General features: G+C 42.7%; 1 protein-coding gene across 1 annotated transcript; it reads left to right on the top strand.

Moving 5' to 3' along the window:
• Window positions 1-932: 932 nt before the first annotated feature.
• hs2st1a (heparan sulfate 2-O-sulfotransferase 1a) lies at window positions 933-26574 on the top strand. The gene is made up of 7 exons (XM_080440497.1): window positions 933-1388; window positions 19417-19667; window positions 20195-20280; window positions 20593-20731; window positions 21744-21841; window positions 23811-23968; window positions 24530-26574. The coding sequence occupies exons 1-7, from the start codon at window positions 1265-1267 to the stop codon at window positions 24754-24756; spliced, it is 1083 nt and encodes a 360-aa protein (XP_080296623.1). The 5' UTR covers window positions 933-1264; the 3' UTR covers window positions 24757-26574.
• The last annotated feature ends 1050 nt before the right edge of the window (window positions 26575-27624 follow it).

Here is a 27624-nt window from a genome sequence, read left to right as displayed (position 1 = left end):
TTACCAGAAAGATAAGCCCAAAGTCGCTTATAATAAGCGGACATGGCAACACTGATGGAGTGACGCTGTGACGCGCCTGACACGCAAACACGGGCGGCTTTTGACTTTTAATAAATGCCATTATCTTTAGTGCATAACATTAATGTTTTACAGTAATTATACGGCCTGCTTGTTTACATTTGTGAAGTCAAAGGGGGGTTTCTGGAACGTTGTGTTGATTTTTGTGTTCCGGCAGCGTACAGGGAACCTTTTATTTTTTCCTTCTTCGACAAAAGTATCGGCTGTTAAATGTTAGGCATCACTCAGCAGCGCCATCTCCCGTCAGCTTTTATTACAGCGAGTCAATAAACTGTCCAATCCCGTGTGAACAGACAGTAGCGGCAGACCAATGACTATGCTCGTCTGTTTGGTGGACTGGAGAGCCAACCAATGGCCTGGAGGCTACTAATAACTTCTTCATCGTGTGGAGGAGAACACACCAGTGTTGCCATGTCCGCTTATTATAAGCGACTTTGGACTTGTGTTCCTGTAAAGTTGCTTGTAAATATTGGTAGTTGCGGGTTGCAGTTTTATGGTGGGCTTGTTTCTAAAGTGGACATGCTTATTTAGGCTTTCTTCCAAATGTTTCAATTATTATTCAAACTAATGGATCTCAAATATTTTCATGAAAGGGTTTTGTGCTAGGGAGCATTTGTGTACAATGTTTCAACAAAATATTCCAAATATTTCACATTTTATTGCAAGAGTTTTTGAACATAGCAGATCTACAAGCTCACAATGTTATGAGCTTGTAGATCGTCTATTTTCAAATATCTGACGCTCATACGGCCTAGTCACATCTTTTGGGCTTGTTTTCATAGACCTGGTTGCTTATTTCCCTCACAAAACCTGGCAACACTGGAGAACACACTGACTGAATGGCACAGCAGCGCGACAGAGGGACACACGCGACGCTACAGCGACTTACAACAGCAGCACACACAGACAGACGAACCTTCACTACATTCTGTTCTGATCTCTGTTTATTTAATAGGACATTCGTCTCTCGCGTCGAGTAATAATTAACTAGAACATGAGCGAGTTGCGTCAGCATTAATCGATTCACGATCGTTAACAGTGGATGGAACATCTCCACAGTGAGATCACACATAGAGGGCCATGCACACGCACCGCTTCGCTTTGTGATTTATCGACGCCGCGTTGGGCTTTCACTGTTTCCATCGAAAAAGGCCACGGAATGACTTAATTCCCGCTGGATTGTTTGATGGGGCTGCTAAGAGTCATGATGCCACCCAAGTTTCAGCTTCTGGCGCTGCTGGCGTTCGCAGTGGCCATGTTCTTCTTGGAGAACCAAATCCAGAAGCTGGAGGAGTCCCGGGGAAAGCTTGGTAAGAGAGAGGGCTGCAGTCTTCAAAACCACGCACACACACACTGTCTAGTGTCTACATGCTATTACACATCAACAACACACACTGCATGTTGTTATTACACATCAACAACACACACTGCATGCTATTACACATCAACACACACACACACACACACACACACACACACACACACACACACACACACTGCAAGTTATTACACATCAACACTGCATGTTATTACACATCAACAACACACACTGCATGCTATTACACATCAACAACACACACACACACACACACACACACACACACACACACACACACACTGCAAGTTATTACACATCAACAACACACACTGCATGCTATTACACTTCAACAACACACACTGCATGTTATTACATATCAACAACACACACTGCATGTTATTACACATCAACAACACACACTGCATGTTATTACACATCAACAACACACACTGCATGTTATTACACATCAACACTGCATGTTATTACATATCAACACTGCATGTTATTACACACACATTAACAACACACTATTACCCACCAACAACACTGCAAGCTACACACCAACAACGCATTACTTTACATGTAACACATCAACTACACACTGCATGTTACACACCACCAACACACAGTATGTTACACACACCAACAACACACACTGTCTCCAAGGGTGTTAAGATAACAAAGCCAGTGTGATGTATGTTTTTCTCTTGGTTGAGTGTGTGAAGCATTGTGGTGGTCCATGGGGTGTCAGAGAGACAGCTGCATGCATGCGTGTGCATTCAGGTCAGTAGGAGGTGGTATGGTTACTGGAGAGCAGCTTTTCACTAATTTCTTCCCCAAGAGGTCACATTTTGTCAAAAAGGTAAAGACTGGCACGAAATGCTGTGCTCATGTGGTCATGAAATGTTGATAAACTAGAGCGACTGGAACTGTCATCATGTCATACTGATGAAGGAAAAGGGGAGGGAGACCGTTGTTATTCCCACGGGGGAATTTTCAGCTTCTCCAAGCTGATGGCTGCTCAGGGGCAGGCAGTTAGGGATGTATGTTGCTCAGTGACACTTCGACACATAGCCGAGGCTAGGACACCAACCGGGGACCTTCTGTTCCCATTCAGCTATGGCCAGTGGCCACCCAACAGATGGGGATATGCTAAAGTGTTCTTGACTGTGTGAAAAATCCAAATCAATGCTATGGTAGAGATAGAAATGCCTGCATTACACACTCAAGCCAACAACGTTGTGTTGGAGGATGCAGCTGCCACTCTCTGTGCCAAACAGCTCCAGATGTTGTGCTGTAAGGATTACATACAATTAGTCTAATGCAAATGGTAAAGGACCTGGTACTTGATTCTGAGAAAGATGGAAATCAGAGCGATGTGTTATCCACTGGCCGGTTATGGTGGGTATTTCTGAAGCCAGGCCAGAGATGGGACTGTGAGTTATTTTTATAGTAAACTCTAGAAATTAAAAGGGGAATGTCTTTACTGAACACATATCTTTTCAATAACATAATGTATGAGAATGCTACCCTGCAGCAAGTAATTTCTTGTCTGTACCCTGACTATGAAACGTGCCCTGTGCTGTGTTAAAGTCTCAGTGCCAGCTATCAAGAAGTGCACACTCCCAATAAAGATCTGGGACATTGCAGGATTATCTATCCTCTGCCTCTAAAGTGTTTTTTTGTTTTTGTTGGAAGGAACAGCAGAGCGCATATCCTGAGGGTACAGGGAGAAATCTTTGCACCAACCTTCATGTCATGGGACCAAACATTAAAGAGTCTTGACTCAGGGCAGTAGCTTAGGAAGGGGGCATGAGTAATTTGTCTGTCAGACCCTTGGCTGGCACTCACTACTTGAATGGGTGGGCAAGGTGTGAAGCTTCAGAGAATTTGACGCAATGGAAAAACTCAAAAGAGATCTGTTGAGAACTCTGAACAATGAGGAACTACTTATATTAAAGTTGTGGGCTTTGCCGTTCTGATCGCGATGCTGTTTTTGATTATCATGTCTTAGTACAGACCTCTACTACTACGGCTACTTAGTTTTCCCATAACAAACAGTTATATTCATACTGCGTGTATGCTGTGAGTTACATAGGTTCATGATGAGACTGTATCTGGTGGTTAAAAAGCAAGGGAGACTGCCGATTTGATGGTGAACAGTCAGCCTAATCAAATAATGTGCCACAGTTGAATTCGTTCTATCAAGAGTCCTCCTAGGTGGGCGCCCAGATTGCTATATGACATTGGTTACTGCTGCTCTAAAAGGGTTAGGCTATAGGCTACATTACACTCACTGAGTGAAAATCTAAACTCTCCTGGGCTGCTGAACACACACACACACACACACACACACACACACACACACACACACACACACACACACACACACACACACACACACACACACACACACACACACACACACACACACACACACACACACACACACACACATACATATGCGTGCGCGCACACTCGCGCTCACACACATTGCTGAAACAGAACCTGAGGGCCCTGTGCCTGCCTTTCTCCTGACTGGCCACCACACAGAGAATCTGTTGACTTGGCAAAAATGCTCTGATGGATGGCTGGACCAAGCAGATGTGTATACCGGAGCCTTGAATTATGTGCTGCATAGTCAAATAGTTCTGACTGAGGTTTTCAGAACCCTAATCTTGATATGCAGCCACATAATGGGCAAATTACCAGGTGCCCCCGTTTCCAAGTTTAGCGTAATTTACAGTAACTGCGTTGCACAATGATGTCATCTGTGTGAAGAAGAACAGATTTAAAAAACCTTTAGCTTGAAAATCAGTTATCTTCGTTGAGTGAAAACGCTTTTCTTTTTTGTATTTTCGGTGAGTGACACCATTTTGGGATGAACTATAAATTAGGCTTTAATCTCTGGAACAAAAACAATGGCGTGACAACATTAAGGATCAGGTAGACACAAAGTTGCGTGGTGTGGGGACTCTATTTTGATAATGATGTCAGTTTTAAACAACGCCAAAACTAGTTTTATGATATATTACAGTATCCATAGGAAAACCCATATCCCTCATTTGTCTTCCCTGGTAGGTAAAATGCTTCAGCGAGCTAACTGCATGTCATATATACATTTTACACCTGCTCGTGATGAACTGTATGCAGGCTGAAATGACACCCTCTTACAACGCTCCTCACAGTGTGGGATCGTATTGCCTGACACATAGGTTGAATCACTTCCCCCTGTTAGATGTCTCTCCTGCAGGGCAGACAAGCTGTGATTTGCTTCCAAGCTAATCGTCGTCCCAAGGTTTTGGAGAGGAGAGCTCTCCTGCATTACAATCACGCAGTGACTCAATTCTGTATCCTGCCAGAGGCCTAATCTGTTGTTCTGGTGATAATTCTCTCTCTATGCTGCTCATCTGCAATACTGCTGGACAGGTCAACTGTAGAGCAAGGGATGGATGAGTTGATGGATGGATGGATGAATAAAGAGCAAGTGCTTCTTCGATTAAGTTCAAATGGAGGTCATAGCCCCTTTCTCTGTCAAGTTTGGGGTCAGTTCACCTCCTGTTCAAGGAATTTCAAATGTTTTTTATTATGATGTGCTGGATTGCAATCATATATGATATCCAAATAAACATGCTTCCCTTTTCTTTTCTTTTTAAAAACAAAACGCAATACTATACTACTAAATAAACATACGAAAACCAATCAAGACATCACACAAATCACACAAAACATAATACATACAATAGAAGTAAAATAATTACAGAGACAAAATAAATTAAAGAATATAGTGTGTGTGTGTGTGTGTGTGTGTGTGTGTGTGTGGGGGGGTGGGTGTGGGGTACTTACTTAATTACATAATGCTGCTTACCTTGAATTGGTAGTTTGTGTCTTCATCATTCTGTCTGAAAGAGGATTGTTAATATCCAGGCAATTTAAGAGTAGCCTTTAGTGGCGTCCAGGTGGCTCAGCCATGGTGAACAAAGTTGGCATTCTCAATTATTAAGCAAATCCTAATTGATTAGGGAGTAGGCTATCTTGTCAAGTGAGAACCAGATCAGTTTGTTGAGGCTTCAAGACATCTGTAAGAACTATTACGATAGTATAGGCTAATTCAATGGACTATTTGAAACATTAGGAATTCAATGACAGTTAGTACAGTTACCATTGTAATTATGTTGATTGCACTGGATTTGTTAAGTGAAATATTTAAATTGGCCGAAGAGGTCAACCCTATAGCTGTCCACTGGTATGACATCTCATTTCCAGGCCTAGTTCGAGGCGAAGTGTGGAGAGGATAATGGCACGGTGTGTTTGCCCTGCTGGTGGTAGGGTAATTTGAGAGGAAAGTTATGGTATATAGCTGCGTAAATAGAAAGTTGTTTATTAAAGTGTCACCTTTTGGCCCATGCAACTTGAGCGCTGCTCTGCCCTATAAGCCACAGAAGGACGTCTCTCAGGCACATATTATTGAGTTTGTTTGGCTACTCAAGAAGCGCTCTTTGCATGAGCAGTGCAAGAGGGTTTGGCTCGCTAGTGGTCTGCCTGATCCATGGAATTAAGTTTAATTCCCATCAGTGATATTTGGCTCCATATGTCAGCAATTCCCCTATAAGCCTTCCAGCCGATAGGGAGAGAGAAAAATCAGGAATAAACATCCTGTTGAATGCAGAGGAAGGAACGATGCATAAACTCGTTGTGCATCTGTGTTTGGAGAGCTGACGCAAGAATGTCTTTTAAGCATTCATTCATTGCCACAGCCCACTGCTCCTGGGGTTGGATTTGAATTTGATTTCACTTGTCATGCTAGGCACTTGCAACCTCAAGCCCACCCTCACTCTCCACTGCCAGGGGATCTGGTCAGGAATTTGCTCTTGAAAGGACGTTTGGTCGGGCATTCCTGGTCCTTGTGGGCCCACCACATGCACTTTCATTGGATGACTATGGCGGCTGGGCTACCCAAGGCCTGTTCAGATCACTGCCGCATATCTCATGCTGTGTCACTACTAGCCAACCTTGTTCAGCGTGCGTCTTTGAAATTACATTTTAATGCTGAATCTAAATTTCTCAGGCTGGCCTATTTATCAAGAGGGAAGCGGAACTATGACTATGAGTGTATCAGAACTAGTAAATATAGGTTCAATTGTAAAAAAGAAAAATACTTTTGGCTCTGCAAGGTTTTTCCTCAAGCCTAATTGGTTGACAGAACATCATGACATAACCTTGTTTCAGCTTTCACTTCCATCTCTGAAAAGTGCAACCTCCACTGTTCTTTTTGTATTATTATTATTGCCATTATCTGGACAGAGCACTTTGAACTCTCCCTGACAGTCCAAAGCCGTTTTTAGCCCGCCCCGAGGGCAAGGAAAGGGGGGCATGAGTCATTTGCTGTCAGTCTGTCGACTGGCATCTGCTACTGTAACTAGCCTGTAGCACCTAGGGGCTCAGTACCGAGTGAGCCCTGCTCGCTCACTCAGCACCGCTCCCAAACACGCCATTTGAGTGGCTAATGGAGGGAAGCCCAGCGTGGAAACAAACGCAGGTGTCAGGCACGGATTTGTTGTGAGAGGCGGGGAAGCACAGTGCTAATAGTCGTACTGGGTGCTGGCTGCATTGTGAGAGGCAGCCCTTGATTGGGTTGTGTATTTATGGCCCTGGCTTGCACTAAAGTGTTCCTGTGAAGTGTTGTGTGGTAGCAACTGTAGCCAGCGAAGAGCGTGTTGCCGAGGCGAGATGACAGACTGGCTAATCGGGGTGTTATGGACTGTTTCACACCCTGGATGTAATTGGAACCCGTGCTGAGAAAAGACTTCCTCTGTTCGACCCCCTCCCTCCCTCCCTCCATCTCACTATCTGTCTCTCTCACATAATTTTTCATGCACACAATTTACCGTGCTGCCGCTATTCTCTGTTTCTCCTCAGTAGTCCTTTATCACTCTAGGCCATTTTGACAAATGATATGCCTTATTGTTAAGCATGTGTGAAAGCAGGTGTCAATTTATATGGGTTTTTATTTTTTGTCAGAGTGAGTCTAATTTATACTTTGTCTAAATACCAAGAACGCAACGCAATGCAGTTGTACAACAAAGTATATTAATTAGCCATTACTGTTGCTTTATATCAACAAATTAGTGTGATCTATCACATTGAAACTGATGTTATAATATTGTCACATTGTCATAATAATGCATAATGATATTATGCTCATCCAGCAACTTCTCCCCTCCTTGTCACACGCAATAAGCCCTAAACAGTATCTTGGATTTGTGTACCGGGTTGCCGTAACCACTTAAGCCCTGTTTTATACTTATTTGTAGGATGGTGTCCGAGAATTTCACCTATAATGAAATGCCAAAAATAGAGACACCAGGTTGAACGTGGTTAATAATATTCTAATGCCTCTGTGATTTATCACCCTCATAGGATGGGTGCCTGTAACAGAATCTGCTCCCAGCTTCAGAGCTAAGGTGGGTATCACAAAGAGAGAGAGAGAGTAAGACAGAGTGTATAGACATGGAATACAATGGAAGAAGATGAAAAGAAAATTATAAAAGAAAAAATTAATTTAATTTTCTTCCCCAACCCAGAAATATTTAAACCTGTGGCTTTTGAGCCCACACAAAGAAAAAACACCCGCAGCATTTTTACAACCAATTTCATCAGAGCATTGAGGTATAAGAAAAGGATGGAAGACAAGTCTAACTGTGCTGTCCGCCTACTCCTAGGCTCCCATTTTATTCTGCCTATTACTGTCCTGGATTTGGCTTTGAGCTGCCTTTTTATCTTGTTTTGGCCATAACACAACATCTACACAGCAAAAGCCGGAATGTTAATATAACTCGGAACGTTTTTTTACTGTGTGCTGTGCAGTGCTGGACAGGAACAGTTTGTTACTATTGCATTCAATGAACCCTGTCCTCTAACTGTAAAACCTGCATCCAATGCCGTTCACCAAAAATAACAGATCTACATACACTGTTCTGATCTAGATCTGCTGAAAATAGCAGACCTACAAGCTCACAAGCTTGTCGATCTGTGAACTTGTAGATCGGCTATTTTCGGTACACGGAATTGCATGCAAACAAGTATATATCAGGAGTAAGACATCCCTTTCTCTGTATCCTTACTTGTCTGTCTGTCTGTCTGTCTGTCTGTCTGTCTGTCTGTCTGTCTGTCTGTCTGTCTGTCTGTCTGTCTCTTTCTGACTGTCTCCATCACTCTCTCTGTCTGTTTATTTATTTTGCTGAGCTCTGTTTATTTCTCTGGACTTGTGAGTAGTCCAGGCAAACTAGCTAATTTTGGACCTCAAAATCTAAGTGATTGTAACAGATTCTTTTTCTTCCCAGACCATTTCTATTAAGTCACCAGAACAACATACTAAAAGTCCTAAGACATCCTAGTTGCGAAAATATGTTTAATTGGCATAAATCCAAAATGGCCTCCAATTATTGTCAAAAAGCCATATGAAATGATGGTAACAGAATATTTTTCTTCCGAGACCATTTCTGTGAAGTCACCAGAACAACATACTAAACGTCCTTAGAAATTCTAGTTGCGTAAGTATGTTTAATTGTCAAATTAAGTCCAATTTTCATTCTTGAGATTTCAATTGACTTCCAAATACATTTTCAGGTGAGGAATTATGATAAAATACCCTGACTGAAGTGCAAGGGAGTCCATGTTTTTGTTTTTTTTGTTGGTATGTGCATCTCTATATATGGATTTTCTTGGATTGATGCCAATTAAACATATTTCCGCAACTAGGATTTTTTTAGTTAGTTGTTCTGGACACCTCATAGAAATGATGTATGGTGAAAGAAATTCTGTGATCAAATTACTTTGATGTGAAATGCTAGTTTGCTAGACTATCTGGTAATAACATCCTGTAGTTCTGTTATATTGGTTCAGAAATGGCAACAAAAAAAAGGAAGTTTTATCTGAATTCCTCCTCAAAATGTATTTGGAAGTCAATTGAATTCTCAGACAAATGAAAATTGGATATTCTATATGGCTTTTTAACAATACTTTGGATTATTAGGATTTCTTAGGACTTTTAGTATGGTGTTCTGGACAGAAAAAAATCTGTTAAAATTACTTTGTTGTGAAATGCTAGTTTGCCTGGACTAGAGGGACAGTTGTTGCTTGAGTGTAGTCACTCACCTTACATGAGGACATGTTGATGTGCTGGAACTTGCACCCCCATTCCATCACTTGATTGCTCCAGGGGGTTGATGCTTCAATTATGATATGCTATCAATTATTACTGCTCGAAGTCTGACGTGATTGATGTACTAGCTTTTTCTAGTCTCCCTCCTTTACCTTTTGCACCAAGCACAATAGTCTGCACTGTAGCCTTGATAGATGGATAGCCTGGAGGAATCATGCTAAATGTAATGAGATGAAAAGAGATGAAAAGGACATCGATACCCAAGCTGGAGAGATGTGCTGATATAACAGCTTACACTAGATATGTTGGTGTCCTCCATTAATGTTTTCAAGCTGAAAGATAGTGGAACAGATCTGTGTAGCACTCTCTTGTGGCCTTAACCTGCTCATCACACTCATCATTAGACCTATGAATAGCTGTCCTCTCCTTTGCCTAATAGAGTGTGAGTTTTCCCTCGACTCTTATATTATGAATTATTAATTATCTGGCATGGTGAGCAAGAGGGGGAGATAAAGAGAGATCATAGTTGTAGCCAGCAAGCAACTAGATATGCTTTGTTTTGTAAACAGTTTATTGCAATATTATATTACCTATAGTGGCTATGGGTAATGTGTCATTTTGAATCATTAAACCAGCTTTGTCGGCTATGGATGCCAGAATTTTAGTTTTTTGTTTTTAGATAATGTTTTGCATTTCTGCTTGTGACAGTGAAAGGCAGCAAAGAGCCTTGGGTGGGATTCAAACCTGGGCCAGCTGCAGGAATGACTATATCTTTATTTATCTGACTGGTATGCGCTCTTACCAGTGGCGCGCCCCCTGGGTGCCAGAGAATATTTTGCGTTTACTCTTCCTCACAGCTTCAAGCAAAGGAGCACCAGACTACTACTCGAGATATTACCAACAATTGTTGTTTTGGCTAAATGCTATACTGGCCACTAGTGACGGACAGCTGTTGACGAGTCTTTGCAGCATCTTCACCTCAGAGGGTTTAACACAGGAGCAAGTCAATCTTCTCATGAGTTAGCTACACGTTTTCCCCTCCCTAACGTACCCTCCAAAGAGCAAAGGCCTCTGAAAATGTTGCATAATTCCCACTGCTTAGTCAATGACAAGCCAGTGCCAAGATGAGATCTTCTATCCAATCAATCCCCCCACCCCCTCTTCAGCAACTTGTCCGACCCGCCTTAACTCTAAACAAGGCAGGGAATGATGAGATCCGATTCCGCTATCTGTATAAATTGCTCCATAATTTCATCTGACAGGCTGTTTCTGACGAAGCACAGAATGCCCCCCCCCCCTTTTTTTCCCCCTTTCCGTTTGTCCTCAGACGATATTGGCTCACCTGTCAGACAGCAGCGCTGCAAGGCTTCGATCTCCGATAGAAATATTAGGGAGGAAATGGCAGGTTGAACCACGATGATTAGTGTCTCCCTCTATGCAGGGCTGTTATCATTAATGTAGACACACGGCATGCATTTAGACTGAGAATTATTGATGGGCCACAACATGCGGCTGCATTTTATATTTAGTCTGCTCTGGAGTTTAGATGGAACAGCTTGTGTTTCATCTATTTCATGGACCGTGGCAGAGCTTAGGCAGCAAACTAGCATGCTCTGAGCGTGGGCTCGCGAGCTGCTCTTTCTGTACTTTCACAAAGAGGTCATTTCTGAGGTGGTGTGGTGTGGTGTTAACTTTGTCCTCTGTGATGACACTCAGTGGAGTAATTATGGTCATAAGACCCATGCCCTCAACCACTTAACCTCTCAAAAGTGTCCGCGTCCTGTTGTCTGTCGGTGACCACAAGGGCATGTTTTGTCTCTTCCCCGTGCCGGAGGATCACATTGTCAGGATTCACTGACAAAGCCGCCTTGTTTGTAACACCCTTCTTGGGGGGGCTTCAGTAACCTCATCCTGGATTACTTTGTGCAGACTTGACCTCATAGGCCGCCCAGCAGCTTTCTTCCAGTTCTGCGGGTCTGCCTCTGCCTTGTGCTCACAATGCTACGACGGCTACGGGTTAGAATATGATTCACAACTGTAGCTGCATCATTTCCTTTGTCTCCCCAATCTTTGCTGTTCCTCTCTGCTTGTGTCCATTAACACAAAACAGCCATAATAAAGGAAAAAGAGTTCAAAACCCTGGATTACTGATCTTGTTATAATACATCAGACTTATATAGCGCTTTTTAGTACCCAAAGTCGCTTTACAAAACAAACAGCTTTATCAGGAGAGAAAAAAGTTAAAAGGCTAAAAATATTAAGCTGAGACTAAAAAGCAGAAAGGGAGATTTGGTTTGAGTTAGGCGGGGAAAGCAAGTCTGAAAAGGTTGGTTTTGCAGTTTGCAGTTGTTTATGGAGATGAATTGATGTCTGTCGGAAAGGTAGGATGTGAACCAGGAGAGGGAAGTTTCCTCTGATTCCGAGGGTGGATTTGAGGCGTGGGAGGAGTATGGGGTGGTTGATGGTGTCAAAGGCAGCACTGAGGTCAAGGAGGATGAGGATATTGAGTGAGCCGGTGTCGCAGGAGAGCAGGAGGTCATTATGGCAAACTTCTTTTGTTCTAACATGCAAGGCCTAATTTAATTTCCGTTATGCACAATACAATACAATAGGTGACTCATTGATTGTGAAAATGTAATTCATTAAGTGCTTATTGAAGCTTCGAGTTATAGATATTGCATATTTTTCCTTATCACAATTTAAGATTGATATCATTCACCTTTGATTTTACCATTACTAATCAGCAGCACTCTTAAACCCTTACTGTCGCAAAAGTAACCGGTTCTTCGGTTGACAAATGTGATGCATCGCAAATGCAAATACACACTTACTTACAACTTAGTTAACCTTCTTATTGATTATATTTTATTGTATTACTTTTATTATTACTACTATTGTTTTGCCAACAATGTTGAAGAACCTCTCAATAATTACCTGCAGTGTTGCGACAGTGGTGAGCGGTATTGTAAGCATGTGACAATATGAACCTTGAACCTCGACTAAATGCTAGTCTGTTTACTGAATGCTAGTCTGTTTACTAATGCTAACCCCCCTTACCTAAATCGGTTCATTTTTAGATAAATTAACAGAGGATTGTACAGTATAGATTAACAACACCGAGACGCCATGCATACCCACAGAATATAGGAAGCCACCACACTTAATGAAGAATGCGCTTAGGCACTGGTTTGGGGGTGAATATTCACTTAAATCTGATTCCTCGATGTCAGATGGTTAACATGATAACAGAATAAGATTCCGTGAATAATAGTAGGAGAAATTCTTAAACTATCTGGAGTTTCAGTATCCTGGTGGTCCGAGAGGCTTCTCTGAATATGACTATAATCTTAGCTACTTTCGCTATTTCTCTGGTTGTATCTAGTTCTATTTTCTTCTATCTGCCTTCTATGTCGGGGTTCAGTATGTATAAATAAAGATGTGACGTCACGCTGGCGTTGTGCCAGATTAGGTGGTGATCTCATGCTAGATGTTTTATCCTTTGTAACAGTATCAAATGGTGGTGCGTGGCCTAATGCATAACAAACTGGGGGTCCTTGAAGTTAAAAAGGTTGAGAATAGGGGACACTCTGGGTGCCTCAGGTTACTTTTCTTTCACCATCTGTCTCTCAGCATCTGTCCAGCCTATGGAGGAAGCTCAGCAAGTGAATCTTTCCCTGACTGTTATGAACCATGATTAGGCTGTCGACTCCCATTTTCTACTGAGTCTACCTCTCATACAGCCCTGTCCCCTGGTCCCTGTCCTGTCTTCTCATCTGTCTTGGCATGCATTCTCTCGCTCCTCTCTTCTCCTGTCTTCGCTTTTCTTGTCCTCGCTTCCCTCTCTCTCCTCTCCTCCAGCTGTCTGGAGCTGTACTGTGGAGGACATACCAGTGAATGAGATCTTTCATGGACCATCAATAGCAGTTGTGTGTCAAAGCCAGGGGAAGACATTCCCCAAGCTTTAGTAATTAGTCCTAAACGGAACACTTAAAAAAAGAAAAAGATTACATGTTTAACTCATGGTGTTTCTGTCAGATTCTATGCCAAAATAGTGTGAAAGTGTTCTCTGTCTCTACTTTCTATTGCTCCCTCTGTCATCACAGACGTACTGAAAAAGCATAATGAGCTAAGAATTTATGCATTGTATCGTAGCACATTCATTCCAGTATGCGCTTTTGCATTGCCTTGATGTGTGTGCTTGTGCTTGAGTGCCTGCATTTTGTCATATTGGATTTTTTTGAAAAGTACAGAGTGCCTGTACAGTCACTTATTGAAAGAGCTCTAGTTCATCTGGCATTTTGTTACTCATCCACACAGCTGCCAGCAGCAGCGCTGAAAAGCTGCACAATAGATTGCACAGTACGTTTCAAATGCCTTGTCACCACTCAAATAACAATGGCAATACCGGAACTCTAGGTTCAGACCTAAATCTCTCCCATTAGGTAGCCACTGAAAAACGGCAAACGTGTGACTGTTTGCTGTTTTGTCAGTGTTAATTCACTCTCTGGTAAAAACAGCCTCAGACTAAATTAGAATAATTAGATTTTGAATTGCATACATAGTGCTGTTTATCTATTCCAAATGTTCAGGAAGGTGATAATTGTGTGCTGCAGTGAGTGGTGACATAACTGTCCCTCTGGAAACCTGGCATGGCGTGACAGCAGCCTGCATCCAAGTCTAGATAGAGAGAAAAAAGAACACCAGCAGCAATAACTGCAGAACTAACTCGATTTTTATATAGCAGCAACCTAGATCTCCTCCTTGTCATCCTCCATTGATTTTGCAATCCGGCGTCGCCCAAGCAGAACCATACAAGCCGTACACCTCAGTCTGCCGCCGATAGCCAATCTCTATTACCCAGCCAATACTAGGCTTTGGTTCGTGGGGCTACTGCGAGGCAGAGAGAAAGCTCTGTCAACTGAATTGGATTGATGATGGATTTATGAGCTTCTTTGAGAAAGGATCATCTTCTTCCACCGCTTTTATTATCCCATCAGATCTGACGAGGTAGCCATAATACATGACGGCCTGTCACATTTCGCAGATCTGCAGGCGAATATGAACGATGATTCTGAGTATTCGGGTCTAATCAGCCGCGAAATTGCTTCAGTAAATATGTTCTAGCAACCTCAACCATGGCCATTATTATTTTATTTTTTTTACTCTTCTTTCACACTGAATGAAATTCAGAGTAATAGGCTTGTACTTGTCACAATGTTTAAGACCTGTGTTGCCTCCACGGTTCATAATTAGCTTTTAATGCATGGAGACGGGCAGGGGAGAACCAACGGAAATGTGGAATGAAAGGAAGGCCTGCTGAGCGGCCATAGTAATTCAAACCTTTGTTCTCTAATTAAATGACCTCAGAGGGGAGCACTAAGCTTAAGTGAGTGTGGCGCCCTCTGATACAGCGGTTTGTGCCAAGCGTGTTCAGTTGCGCCTTGTGAATGGGGCAACTATAACAAAGAAGGAAGCCCTCTCCTGGCCTGCCTCCCCCTCCTTACAAGTTGTTGGAAATTTGGCACAGAAAACCGTGTCTTTAACAAGTGGTTTCTGGGCCTCTTTGCATAGTTGAACTCATTGTTGTTGCAGACAAGGGTATCCTGGTCTGTTCAATTGCCCTCCCACCACTGGGAAAAAAACGTAAATGTCTGATCAGCCGCAAACCTTACGGAAAGAAAGTTCAACAGTATGTTTTCACCGCAGATTTTACATTGACATCCTCTTCCTCAGGCCCTGTGGAAGTGAGTTTCTCTTCTGGCTAGGGACAGGGAGTAAGCTGACAGTTGAAGTTATAGCCCAATATAGTTCCAGTCACAGGCCTATGCAGTCAGCATTGGGTCGGGGACAGTGTCTAGAGTTGTGCACTACAAGATCTCAGACTTCAGAAATTATTATCTCACTCGTCCCCTCTTTGCTTCAGTTTCTACGGCTTCGCTCCGAGGGGGCGAGTCGTCTAGAACACGCTGTGTCTTTCTGTGTGTCCGTGGCTAATCTCGCAAGCCACTGGACCAATCAGTGGAAAATGTCTTGTGCATGCTGCCAGTAAGAAGCATTTTTCACATATCTATACATGCATGGAATCTGTGTGTGTGAGTGAGTGTCCCCACATATCTCAAGAACCCTCTAACCGATCAACTTCATATTTGGCGTGTATATCAATCACAGAAGACCAGAGGGGGTGCAGTGCTGAGTGAGAAGTCAGTCGGATCAGCGGTTGTCCAGTAATCAATCTACCTATACTATAATGAATTCACGGAGTGTGTGTGTGTGTGTGTGTGTGTGTGTGTGTGTGTGTGTGTGTGTGTGTGTGTGTGTGTGTGTGTGTGTGTGTGTGTGTGTGTGTGTGTGTGTGTGTGTGTGTGTGTGTGTGTGTGTGTGTGTGTGTGTGTGTGTGTGTCAGACAAAATTGTTCCTTGTCATAACTCGGACGGTGTCCGACCGTTCGGTCTCAAACTTGGTGTGTGTCTCATTTAACCCCAAGGTGTGCAGAGCCGAATGACAATCACGCTTGTGCCACTAAGCAGTATACCCTGATTGTCAGTCTGTCCGGGGCATAACTCGGAGGGCGATAGACCAAACCGGCTCAAATTCGGGGTGTGTATAAGACCCATTGAAGGAACTTGCCAAAAGACAATTGGGGGGGGGACCTACGGTTTCCGAGAACTGAAAAAGCATGTATGCTGAGTGGCCTGAACTCGGGTCTGAGGGGAGACAGAGGTTCTGGGCTTCCTGAAGGCCTAACTGACCTCAGCTTGACTGATCGGCAGGGCTTCCTGATAGGCCAAGCAGACCCTCAGCTTGGCTTATTGTGGTGGCTTCGCAGGGCTTGTCAGTTTTATGCCCATATATGGAGATGCCATCAATATGACATCATAGACTGGCCTCCAATTAAGTACTATGATAATGAATACTGCACTCAGTACTCTGACAACAGGTACAATGGAAGGCTATTGCATAACCAGAATGCCATGCATTCCCAACTGGCATTGCCATAGTTTTGTCCCACTGTCTGTCCTTATTTGGGCAATACTGACATCATCTGGTCATCAGCATGACGTCAGAGATCCACGGGGAAACCACGCCATTATTAGACTCCATCTTCTTCCTGTTTCTCTCTTTTGTACAATGCAGTAACAACACTTCTGCGTAATGACATGGCCTCCCTGTGTAGTCTTGAACATTTGATGGTAAGTAGCCTAAGTAAGTGCAGTTACAGTATGTGTGCAGTTTGTGAATGAATCTGCACAAATCACAAGGCCAGCAGCCAAATGATAAAGTTACATATACTACTAGTCTGTGTTGGCAGTAAAGATCAAGCATTACTAAGTTACTGCTGTTGCTTTTGGCTTATGTCTATTTTGGATGGACGCGTGGAAGATCGTCTCCATTACAACAGTCCTGTGTCTTGGGCTTGACGGCCATCTGTCACGACTCCCTGTCCATCAGTTACTAGGGTGCGGAGGTATTGACTTTGTTAGCACCTCTGTCCTACACCCAGCTTTGATCAGTGGTCCTACAGTAACAGCTGGGAGGAGGGAAAGAGAAGGAGGGAGGGGTCGCGCTGGATTAAGAGCGTCTGCTAAATGCCTAAATTGTAAATTGTGAGTGGTCTGCGTCTGCAGGGATGTTGAAATGGGTGGCGGGATCACAGATGACAACTTAATTGCCCCCACAGTGGCAGCTGCCAGACCTTCAGCCAAGCCCGTAAAGCAGCCTTTAACCCTGCCACTCAGTCTGCCAGCCAGTCAGTCAGTCAGTCAGTCAGTAGATCAGCCTTTTCAGCCATGCAGGCTGTAACTGTGTGTTTGTAGCCAGCAGGGCTTTAGAGACGCCGGCTGGCTCCTCTCTGGGCTCCCACGGGTATTAGGTGCACCAGTGTTGCCCCCCCCCCCCCCCACACACACCACCACCACCACCACCACCACCACCACCCTTCCCATGGAGGGATCGGAGGCATTGTTTCCATCAGTCAACTTGAAACTGTTTTACACTGTGGATAAAAACAGAGGAGAAGCAGCCTAGGCTCTTTTTTGTAGTCTCTTTATTCATGGGATTCACGGCTGTAGTTTAGTTGGAGCTTACCCCCCCCCCCCCCTTCAACAGTTTATTGATTCTCTTAAAGACAATTCACTAACCCTGAGTCTGTATTGTAACTGCTGGCCTCTAACTCATAACCTGTCACTAGACTCTCATCACCTCACCTATCAGCCTTATTACTTTTCTCATTTGATACTTGTTTGGATGAATAATTTGAGCATTACAGACACTCTGTATAACCTGAAAGTTGGATAGGTTTACAGCCAACTTCCGTGTAGTGTGATACCTTTCATCTGCAATAAAGCACATCATTTACTCCACTGACCAGTGGTTGAAGCAGATCAAACAAAGTGGGATACATTTACAGTATCTCGGCCAGCCTATGTAAGCATTTTGGCAAGTTTTATGTAAGCTAGTGGATATTTTCCAGCTTTAAAAAGCTGGAAAATATCCTTTAAATAAAATAGTATTATGTCAGAGTTTCCACAACCTCCTCGCAATAGAACGATAAGATTCTAGTGTAAAAGTCCTTTCATACCTTGTTTAGTTGAGGAAAAGCAGGATCACACTTGTCACTTGTGTATCCTGTCTACACTGTTTTTTTATCAGACAAATTAATCAAATGCTGAATGCGGGTGGTGTTCTGGTGAGTCTGCCTGTCAGGCTGCTTACAACAGTCATGACTAAGCACAGATTTAGTCATGAATCATATGTCACGAGTTCAGATGCATCTCAACTGTGTTGTGTGTCATGCCCACTCGATTCTCTCTCTGCCTCTATTCTTACTGAAATCAAATCAATTTCAAATTATCTTATCAAACAAATCAGTCAGCTCCATATATGGGCACTAAAGGTGGCATGCCCATATATTTATATGGGCACATACTGATGACAATCCATATATGGCCATAAAAGGGACAAGGATTTACAGATACAGAGACCCAGTTGTCTAGAGCCACAGATCCGACCGCTATGCCCATATATGGACATGTGCTTATATGGGACCGACCAAACCTCTAGTGCACTAAACTCAGAAGAAGAACAGGATAGATTCACAAACTATAAACAATTTCTTACAGACACGGCAAACATTGCCACCAGCTGCTTCAAAAGCAATCCAGGTTCTCTTTGTGCTGCTCTGGGCACTGCTGTGCATGAGGCTTGCAGGTCAATTTCCATTTAGAAAACACCCCAGACAAACATTGATTTGTTCTGTGTTCTGAGCCTCACGTTTAAAGTGATACTATACAAATTTTCAAGTTTGGCACAGTAGCAGCCTTGTTGGCCACAAGCATCACTTACTCTGTGCTTAAAATCATCTTTTGGTCCATTTCCCATTCATCTCTTTCCTATGTCGCAACAGTGTGAGAAGCCAAACTCAACAAGTCCATCTCGATCTTTGAAATGAACCTAAACATAACTGTTTGATTGGTGAAGCTTGTTTGGGGGCGGTACACAGCCTGGGAGTAACCTGCCTGAGAATCTAACTTTAGGGCAAAAAAGGTACCATAGTTTTATCGTAGCATTACCTTCTAGCAGTGAAACTACTTGGCGTACTGAAATGCCAGTGGGTGCATTTTGTTCTGTACAAGCTCTTAACTTAAGTTAATTGAGGAAAACACATCTACAAGCTTATAACGCGTTGTGTTGTGACGCGACATGTAACAAGCTTGTAGATCTGCTATTTTTGCAGAATCTTCGCCTGTTTTAGCCAGATGTTCGCCTATTATGCCATGCCCAGATTTGGGACGCCGGGGTTCATGTGGTTAACTCTTCCTGTTTTCCTCTCCATCCCTTTCCCTTGTTTCCTGAGCAGAGCGGGCCATTGCCAGGCACGAGGTGCGGGAGATTGAACAGCGTCACACGCAGGACGGGCTGCTGCGGGAGCGGGACACCCCGACGTCGCTGGCCGACACTGAAGACGTTGTGATCATTTACAACCGTGTGCCCAAAACGGCTAGCACTTCCTTCACCAACATCGCTTACGACCTGTGTGGGAAGAATCACTACCACGTCCTGCACATCAACACCACCAAGAACAACCCTGTCATGTCTATACAGGACCAGGTGAGAGTCAATGGACAAACCGCCACCTCCATCACCCTCTATACACCGTCTCTCACATTGCGTGTTACAGCGCTGTGACTGCGTTGGCTAATCCGTTGTTTTAACGCATCTAGTTCATAATTATTTAATTATGATGAATGTATTCATGCTGAATATGTTGCAGTAACCTATGCTAAAAGGCTGGAATCGAGGTGCACAGTTCAAAAACAATGCCTTTAAACTGACATATTAGAACAGCAAAGAAAGGAGATTAGAAGGGTCACTTTGTGTGAGGGGTTAGGGGTTGCTAAATGACTGAACAGGAGGCGTTTATGTTGCAATACTTTATGGTTGAAATCTGGGTTTAAAGTGACCGGATTTCGTCACTCTGAGTTTGCACTGTTGTGAACTTGATAATATTATTTGTAGATTCGACCACTGCTCTGTGAGAGAAATTGCATCCTGTTTCGATGGGGACTGAAACCGCCTGAATGGACTCCAGCCAAAATGAATCTGTTAGAGGTTAATTATGTTCTCTCTATGTTCAGGTGCGGTTTGTGAAGAATGTGACAGAATGGAGGGAGATGAAACCAGCCTTTTACCATGGCCATGTCTCCTTCCTCGACTTCACCAAGTAAGACGTGATCACCATGTTCATGTTCACTACAGCTCCACCACTGTTAAAACCTGTGCAGCCACAGATCTACTGTGGATTTGTTCCGGTGACTCCACCTTGTGGTCATTTTTTTGTAGTTTAGTTGAACATAAGCCTCTGGTAAAAAACAGAAGCATGCCTGGACAATTGGACATCAAACCAAAATAGATCAATTGATCTGAATGTAATATGGCGTTTTAAAATTACTTGGAAAAATGTGTGTGAATAGTTTAGTCATTATACATACTGTGTATGCATTTGGTAACCCAGGTGTTTGTCTCTGCTACCCAGGTTTGGAGTGAAGAGGAAACCTATCTATATCAATGTGATCCGGGACCCCATTGAGAGGCTTGTGTCATACTATTACTTCCTGCGCTTTGGGGATGATTACCGACCAGGCCTGAGACGCAGGAAACAAGGAGACAAAAAGGTGCAATGTCTTAAACTCCTTCACAATCTTAGATTTCATGGCTTAAATGTATACTTGTCTATCAGACATGTTTACTTGATTGTGATTTGTTTACTTGATTCATTTTCACAATGCCAAAACACAGAAACCAAAACATTATGCTGCATCAAAGATAAATATATATGGGAATTTCCTGGAGGCGACCCATTAGCTGAGTGGTTAGGGCGCGTACCACATGGGCTCTAATACATGACAGCGAGTCCCTGGGTAGATTCCCGGCCGGCTGAACCATTTGCTTCTCGTCACTCTTCTACTTTCTCTCTGTGTTTCCTGTCAATCTCCACTATACATCTATCAAATAATAAATGCTTGAAAAGTCTAAAGGAATAACTAAAAAAGAAAATGTTAAAGTGTAGTCCCTGTTACTGCTGCACCCTGCTGTTGGTCATGTGGGAGGGTAGACGAGCAAGTGTCTCCTCCGATGCACATGAAGTCGCTAACCACTTCTTTTCACCTGACAATGAGGATTTTTTTATTGGAGCACCCGGCCAAGCTGGATGTACCATGGATGATTTAAAATGTTAATCTCCACAAACTCTGTGCTATACCCGGGACACCCCATCAACCAAAATCTAATCCAGTATATCTGTTTGGCATGCAATGGTAGACTTCACTTCCTTGTTTTGCTTCTACAAAATAACTGCAAAGCTTGCACCGAAACTATCATCAAATCTAACACAAGACTTATGTGCTTAAGTACATAAATGTAGCTTTGCAGAACAGGCATGCAAGATTTGAAAATAACATGTTTTGGGTGATTTGGTGATCGTTTGGTTGGTGTATTTATTTGCCACACTACAATGCTTTTTAGGTTACCAAGTTCTATAGAAATCGTCAGCACTGTAAATTAGATTTTGTACAGAGACAATCACAATGGTCGGAAAAGATATGGGAATGCATCATTCCCCTTTTAATGTTGAGAATAGACAAAACACTGATTGTTGTGCATATACGCTGTGTGTTTGTGTTTCAGACGTTTGATGAATGCGTGTCGGCGGGCGGCTCAGACTGTGCTCCTGAGAAACTTTGGCTACAGATTCCTTTTTTCTGTGGTCACTACTCTGAATGCTGGTATGTCTTGCACATCCTTAATTAGATCCTTGGCCCCATATGTAGTAGTCACATTTACATTTAGGTGAGGCATTTAGTCTTATCCAAACCTTACAATTAAAGAAATGTAAGAATCAGCTTCAAACACACAACAAATATTAAACCCCTGTGTATGCCGCTGAAACATCAACTACAGTACAGTAGTAGAATAGAAGCTTTAATATGCAGTAAGAGAGCTTGATCTCATGTTCAAAGTGACATTTCTGTGATTGTATTGTTGGTGTGTTTAAGTAGTAAGTTGATTCAAGCGTAACTCTAATAAAAGTCATAAAGCCCAGCACAGACATTCAAGTAGTTTTAAGGAGTTTCAAAGTACGCTACATTAAGCTGTCACTTCTCATACAGGTACTCCTGTTCTCAAGGTCTCTTTGATAGTTCTGCCAGCCTTGATGTGTTGAAGATACACGAATATCTGTATATCAATCTATCAATCTCCCTCTCATTTCCCATATCACATTTTCTCACTCCACTTAATCTTTCTTTCACTCACTCGCTTGCCTTCACCTGTTAAGCCGCTTTGCTCTCTCAAATGAAACACTATACTTTATTACGAGCTGGTTGATCAGCCTGGCATTGTGCAACATGGAGATCTGCAGAAACTGAAATTCTTGTGGGCCCAGTATTTGTTATACTACTGCTACAGTGGCATGTGTTGGCATATTTGAGATTATGCTAAATTAGCTTGTACTGTTCGCTTCCCATGAAATGCATGCATTAACTAATTAAGCCCTATTTTATGCTTTGTGATACGATGGTGTCATGCAATGGTGTCGCACTGCGAAAATAGCTGAGATACAAGTGCACAACGCTTCGCATCATGATGCTTTGTGAGCTTGTAAATCGGCTATTTTCACCTTTTTGACCGATGCCCACAAGAGGATTGCCAGGGTTAATGTGGTTACCGTAATATGCCTTGGTGAACCAAATAAATACTGGACTTAAGGAAGTGCAGCTTTTTTTGTGTCATACTGTGGGAAGTTGTTAAAAGAACGTATTTACTCAAAATTTACATATTCTATTAAACAGCCTTTGTCCACCTTTACTCCCTCTTATCCTTATTCACGTCCTTATATGCCTCTTTATCATTTAATTTCCTCCCCATAGCAATTCCTGCTGCCTATAGTACCATCATACTCTTTATCTATACCCGCCTCAACATTTTCCCAACACCCTCCCTCCAGCCTCTCTACTATCAGTTGCTCTGGCTTTCTGTCATCTCAGCCTCATCTGCGCAGTCCTCCAACTTTCTCCTCTCACTTAATCGTTTCCCTCCCTCCCTCCCTCATTCCCCATACCTCCTACTCCCCTGCTGTTGTGTCTCAAACCTTCTCCTCCATCCCACTCTCTCCATATTCTCTCTCTCATTTTCTTTCTTTCCCCCACAAGGTCACTCCATATCGTCACTGTCAGGCAGAAACCTTGTATCTCTTTTTATGCTTTTTCATTATTTTATGTCCTCTTTCATACTTTGTCGTATGGAAGTGTTGCGCGCAACGTGTTCTGCAGATCGGCTATTTTCGCTATTTTTGAAAATTGTTTAACTATTTTGAAAATGTTTAAAGATCTTTGCCCATAATGCCCCAAATAGTCTGTCTGTGGGTATTATAAATATTTAACCAATGAAAAGTATTAAGAACAGATTTGGACTAATATTAACTACATTGGATCCATTTGAACATGCAGGTTCTTTTCTTCCATTTCCTGAAAAGTAATGGTTGTGGACATACAAGGTTTCAGCCCAACAGCGACATTATGTCTGTATTCCACCAGAACCTGCCTTGCTTCCCTTCCACCCACTGCCCCCCCCCCCCCCCCCTCTTTGCCTCGTGTTCTGTGTTAAGTGTTTTGAACAATTCAACCTTGAAAAAGTGAAACATAACAACTGGGGAAAGTACTGGCAATTTGCAAAACACAAAGTTTGTCTCTGCAGGAATGTAGGTAGCCACTGGGCCCTGGAACAGGCCAAATATAACCTGGTCAATGAGTACTTACTGGTCGGGGTAACTGAAGAGTTGGAGGACTTTGTCATGATGCTGGAGGCTGCACTACCACGCTTCTTCAGGGGAGCCACCGAGCTTTACAAAACAGGTAATGTATCTTTGTGGTTGTCTTGCGTCATTTGGCTTCCAGTGTTCTGAATTTGATTGGTTGATGTATTAATGTGTTAATATTCTGTGCTCTGTTGAATTGAATACATAGGACCACAATGGAACAAGTCCCCAGGACTTTTTTGTGTTATCCTTTTAGCCCAAGTGTTTTACTGTACCTCCGTGCTGTTTATATTTTTGACATTATTTCTTCCGGCGCACTCACCAAGAAATTTTTAAGGGGGTGCTGTGTTTGTCGATTTGCCGTCTTAGGTGCACCCAGAGGGGTGAAGTTTGAAACGATGCGCTCATCCCCCTCATCTTTCTCAGATTTGCATATTAGCAATCATGTGAACTAACCTGGAAACCAAATGTACTTGTAGTAACCACATTACCATATTTAAAACACTCTCTGCCCTGTGAACTGTAATAGCCTCCATATGTATATACTTATTACCTCGTGTGGCGCCTGTGACCACACACAGACGCACACCTCGTGACTTATTTAACTGTTGTTGTTTCCTGTCCTCTCTAAATCTCCCCTCCCTCCTCCCTGCTGCAGGGAAGAAATCACACCTGAGAAAGACGACCGAGAAGAAGCCGCCCACCAAAGAGTCCATCGCGAAGCTGCAGCAGTCAGCCATCTGGAAGATGGAGAACGACTTCTACGAGTTTGCCCTGGAGCAGTTTCAGTTTGTCAGGGCCCACGCCGTCAGAGAAAAGGACGGCGAGCTCTACCTGCTGGCGCAGAACTTTTTCTATGAGAAGATCTACCCCAAAAATAATTAAACAGACCCACGCGGAGAAGGGATCAGAGAGTGTGCTGAAGGCTTTGTACAGACTTAGTCACGCACACAGAGGAGATGAAAACAGAGGAGTCAGGAAGAGATGTGAGACTTAAGGGATGTAAACTGCCACTGACTGTAACGTGACTTCATGGAGCTGTCTCATCGAGTACACGAGGCGTGTCTGTGTAAATGTCTGCAAGACTGACAGACGCAGTGGTTTTTTTTGTGTGTGTTTTAGTATGACTGATGAACCTCATGTCTCTGTTATTGAGCTAACCACCCGAACCACGAGGTTCCATTTCTTCCTCATCTTCCTCTTCCTCACCCTTCCGTCCAATAAAGAGGGTTAGAGGGTCATGGCCCCCAGGCAATGACTCCCTTTCACTTCCATGTGAAAGGTCATCAGTTCAGAGGGGTCTTACAGACACACGGCTGGAGATGACCTGGCAGACAACTGGCCAAGGCCGTAACTCTGATCTGTCATGTGACTACTGCAGTCCATCCAGATTGAATGTTTTCATTGGCAGTGATTGGTTGAGTTTTGTTGTATTTTTAATGGTACTATCATTGTCTATGTGGAGGGAGGGCGCATCTTCCCATTTTTTTACCTAAAGATGAAGACGGTGACATTTTCATGCTGAAAAGACGCCCTTTCCTCGCCACTACTACTAACGTAAGGAAATGGACGTGTGAGAAACTTGACTACTGTGTTAGAATTATTGGACTTTAGTTCAACTCTTGAGGTTTTTATGAAATCGAAATCCTGTGATCATGAACTATTTACCAGGGCAAGTGTATGTTTTTATACTGTATTCAGTGTATTTGTTTTATGAATCTTGTAAATGTGCAGCCTTGCCTGGGGGCGAGGAGTCCATAGTTATGATGCAGGAAGCGTTTACACATGATGTAATTAAACTGTGGAAGACCACAATGGCAACAAAACTGCTGCTGTAAATATTTACTAATTTCAGTACATTTAATTTCCCAGCAAGCTGGTTAAACAACTAACTTATTTACACTGTGGTAACACATTTTTATACATTAACAGTTGTGCATTTAATAGTTTGTGTTTGTTTCAGCTTTTGTTGTTTTTCAGTGAACTGCATTTTTTTTGTCAGGTACTATTTTTTATTTTTTGCTGTTGAGCCCCTGTTAAAAATGGGTGCCCGCTAACATTATTCTGCTGCTACAAACTGCTGTTTTCAGCATTATCTACACAAAATACTTATGAAACTGATGAGAATTCTGCTAATTTATCTGTATACTGTATATTTTTACGTCCTTGTTTTGGTTTAATTTAGCTATGGCCTATAGTGATGGCCATTCAAAATTCTAGTTGCACCCCTTGATGCTTACTAAAGCCTAATACTTCATCGCATGACAGTGTCACTCGCTGAAAATAACAGATTTTCAAGTGAAAAACAATCCGTTATTTAACACATACTCAGTCAGAGCGGCTCTCAACTGGGCCACTCAACAAATCATGCCTGTTTATTACAGGCAAGGTTTCTGATGTGAAGGCAAAGAAGGCTGCTTCACTGAGAATAATTGTTTTTACAAACATATCGGTCAAATGCCAGTTCACTCAATAGTGAAGCCCTACACAATTTTAATGTACTCATGAATGCATTACATTTAAACAAAAAAAGGTATATTCTCATGGGCAACAACTAAAGGCTCAAGTTTTGCGTGCCTTCTTTCCAACCAGGTCTCTTAATTTCTGTTGCAGATTTGTCTGCTGGAATGTCTACATTTTGTCATAACTTTTTCATCTTTTGATTGCCAAAAATATAAATAAATTGAAGGAGGAAAAACATAATATTGCCTGCATGTGCTATGTCTCAAATGGTTATTTGTAGTAAGGTAGCAGTATTTGTAGTAGATATGAGCATGGTGAGAAGCTGGGGCATTTTCAAGGCAGGTGACCTGTAGAGGGAGCTAAAGAGCTGGGGTGTGTGTATCCCATCCATGTGGGTTGGCTTTCATTGCCTTGTCCTGTCCTAGACTTCAAACATTTCTATCAAAACGTTTTATTGAAGGGAAGGCCTTGATCTTGGAAAGTCTTTCCCCTGTAACATTTTGTAGTAGTGGTGGAAGGGTGGTTTTATTACCACATGCTCTATTTTAGTCCCAGGGCTCTGAAACCTGTACTTGATCAGAGATTTGTCATGATACAAGCACTATCTGCACTTTGGTCAGCCAATGTCTTTGGAATATGACTTTATTTGATTTTCCTTTAAAATCATTGTTCACTTTTGTGTGGAAGGTCTTGGCTGCTTTCTCACTGTGGTGGCCTGCTGTGTCTGTTGGAATAATATTAAGGGGAGAACTACTTTTTTAGGACCTGGGAACCCAGCCTGTAGAGTGTGTGAAGTGAGACTCCAGTTTCCTCCAGTTGGTTATGTGACTCAGTGGTACTAAACGTTGCCCAGGCCTGCTCAAATAATCTCATGCTGGTCATCTGTACAGAATCTTCATTAATCTCAGATCACTCTAGCCACAGCCCACAGCTTCCTGCCTATGCACCACTGACCCTGATTAAAAGGGCTTCCCCCAAACCTTGGCCTCATGATGTCATTAAGGAATTCCCTGGCCTGGAGCATTCAGATGTTTTTGTTTTACTGGTGTTACTGGGTCATATATGAAGCCATCATAGGTAATGGTTGGAGCAAAGCATGTTTTCAGTACATATAAATCATAACTGATTACTTTAGCGATGAGCAAACATTCTAATATTCTAACTATTAGTGTACAAACAAACCTTAACAGATACTATTTTTTTTAATAATAATTAAAAATGGAGGTGATGCATATGAAACTATATCAGCCTTAAATAAATCCATGGCAAAGACATCACCTATTAAAAAGA

Source organism: Gymnoscopelus braueri (assembly GCF_963280865.1).
Source record: "Gymnoscopelus braueri genome assembly, chromosome: 10".
Taxonomy (NCBI): Eukaryota; Metazoa; Chordata; class Actinopteri; order Myctophiformes; family Myctophidae; genus Gymnoscopelus; species Gymnoscopelus braueri.
The sequence above is the reverse complement of the archived record's forward strand: the minus strand, read 5'-3'. Positions and strand labels throughout refer to the sequence as shown.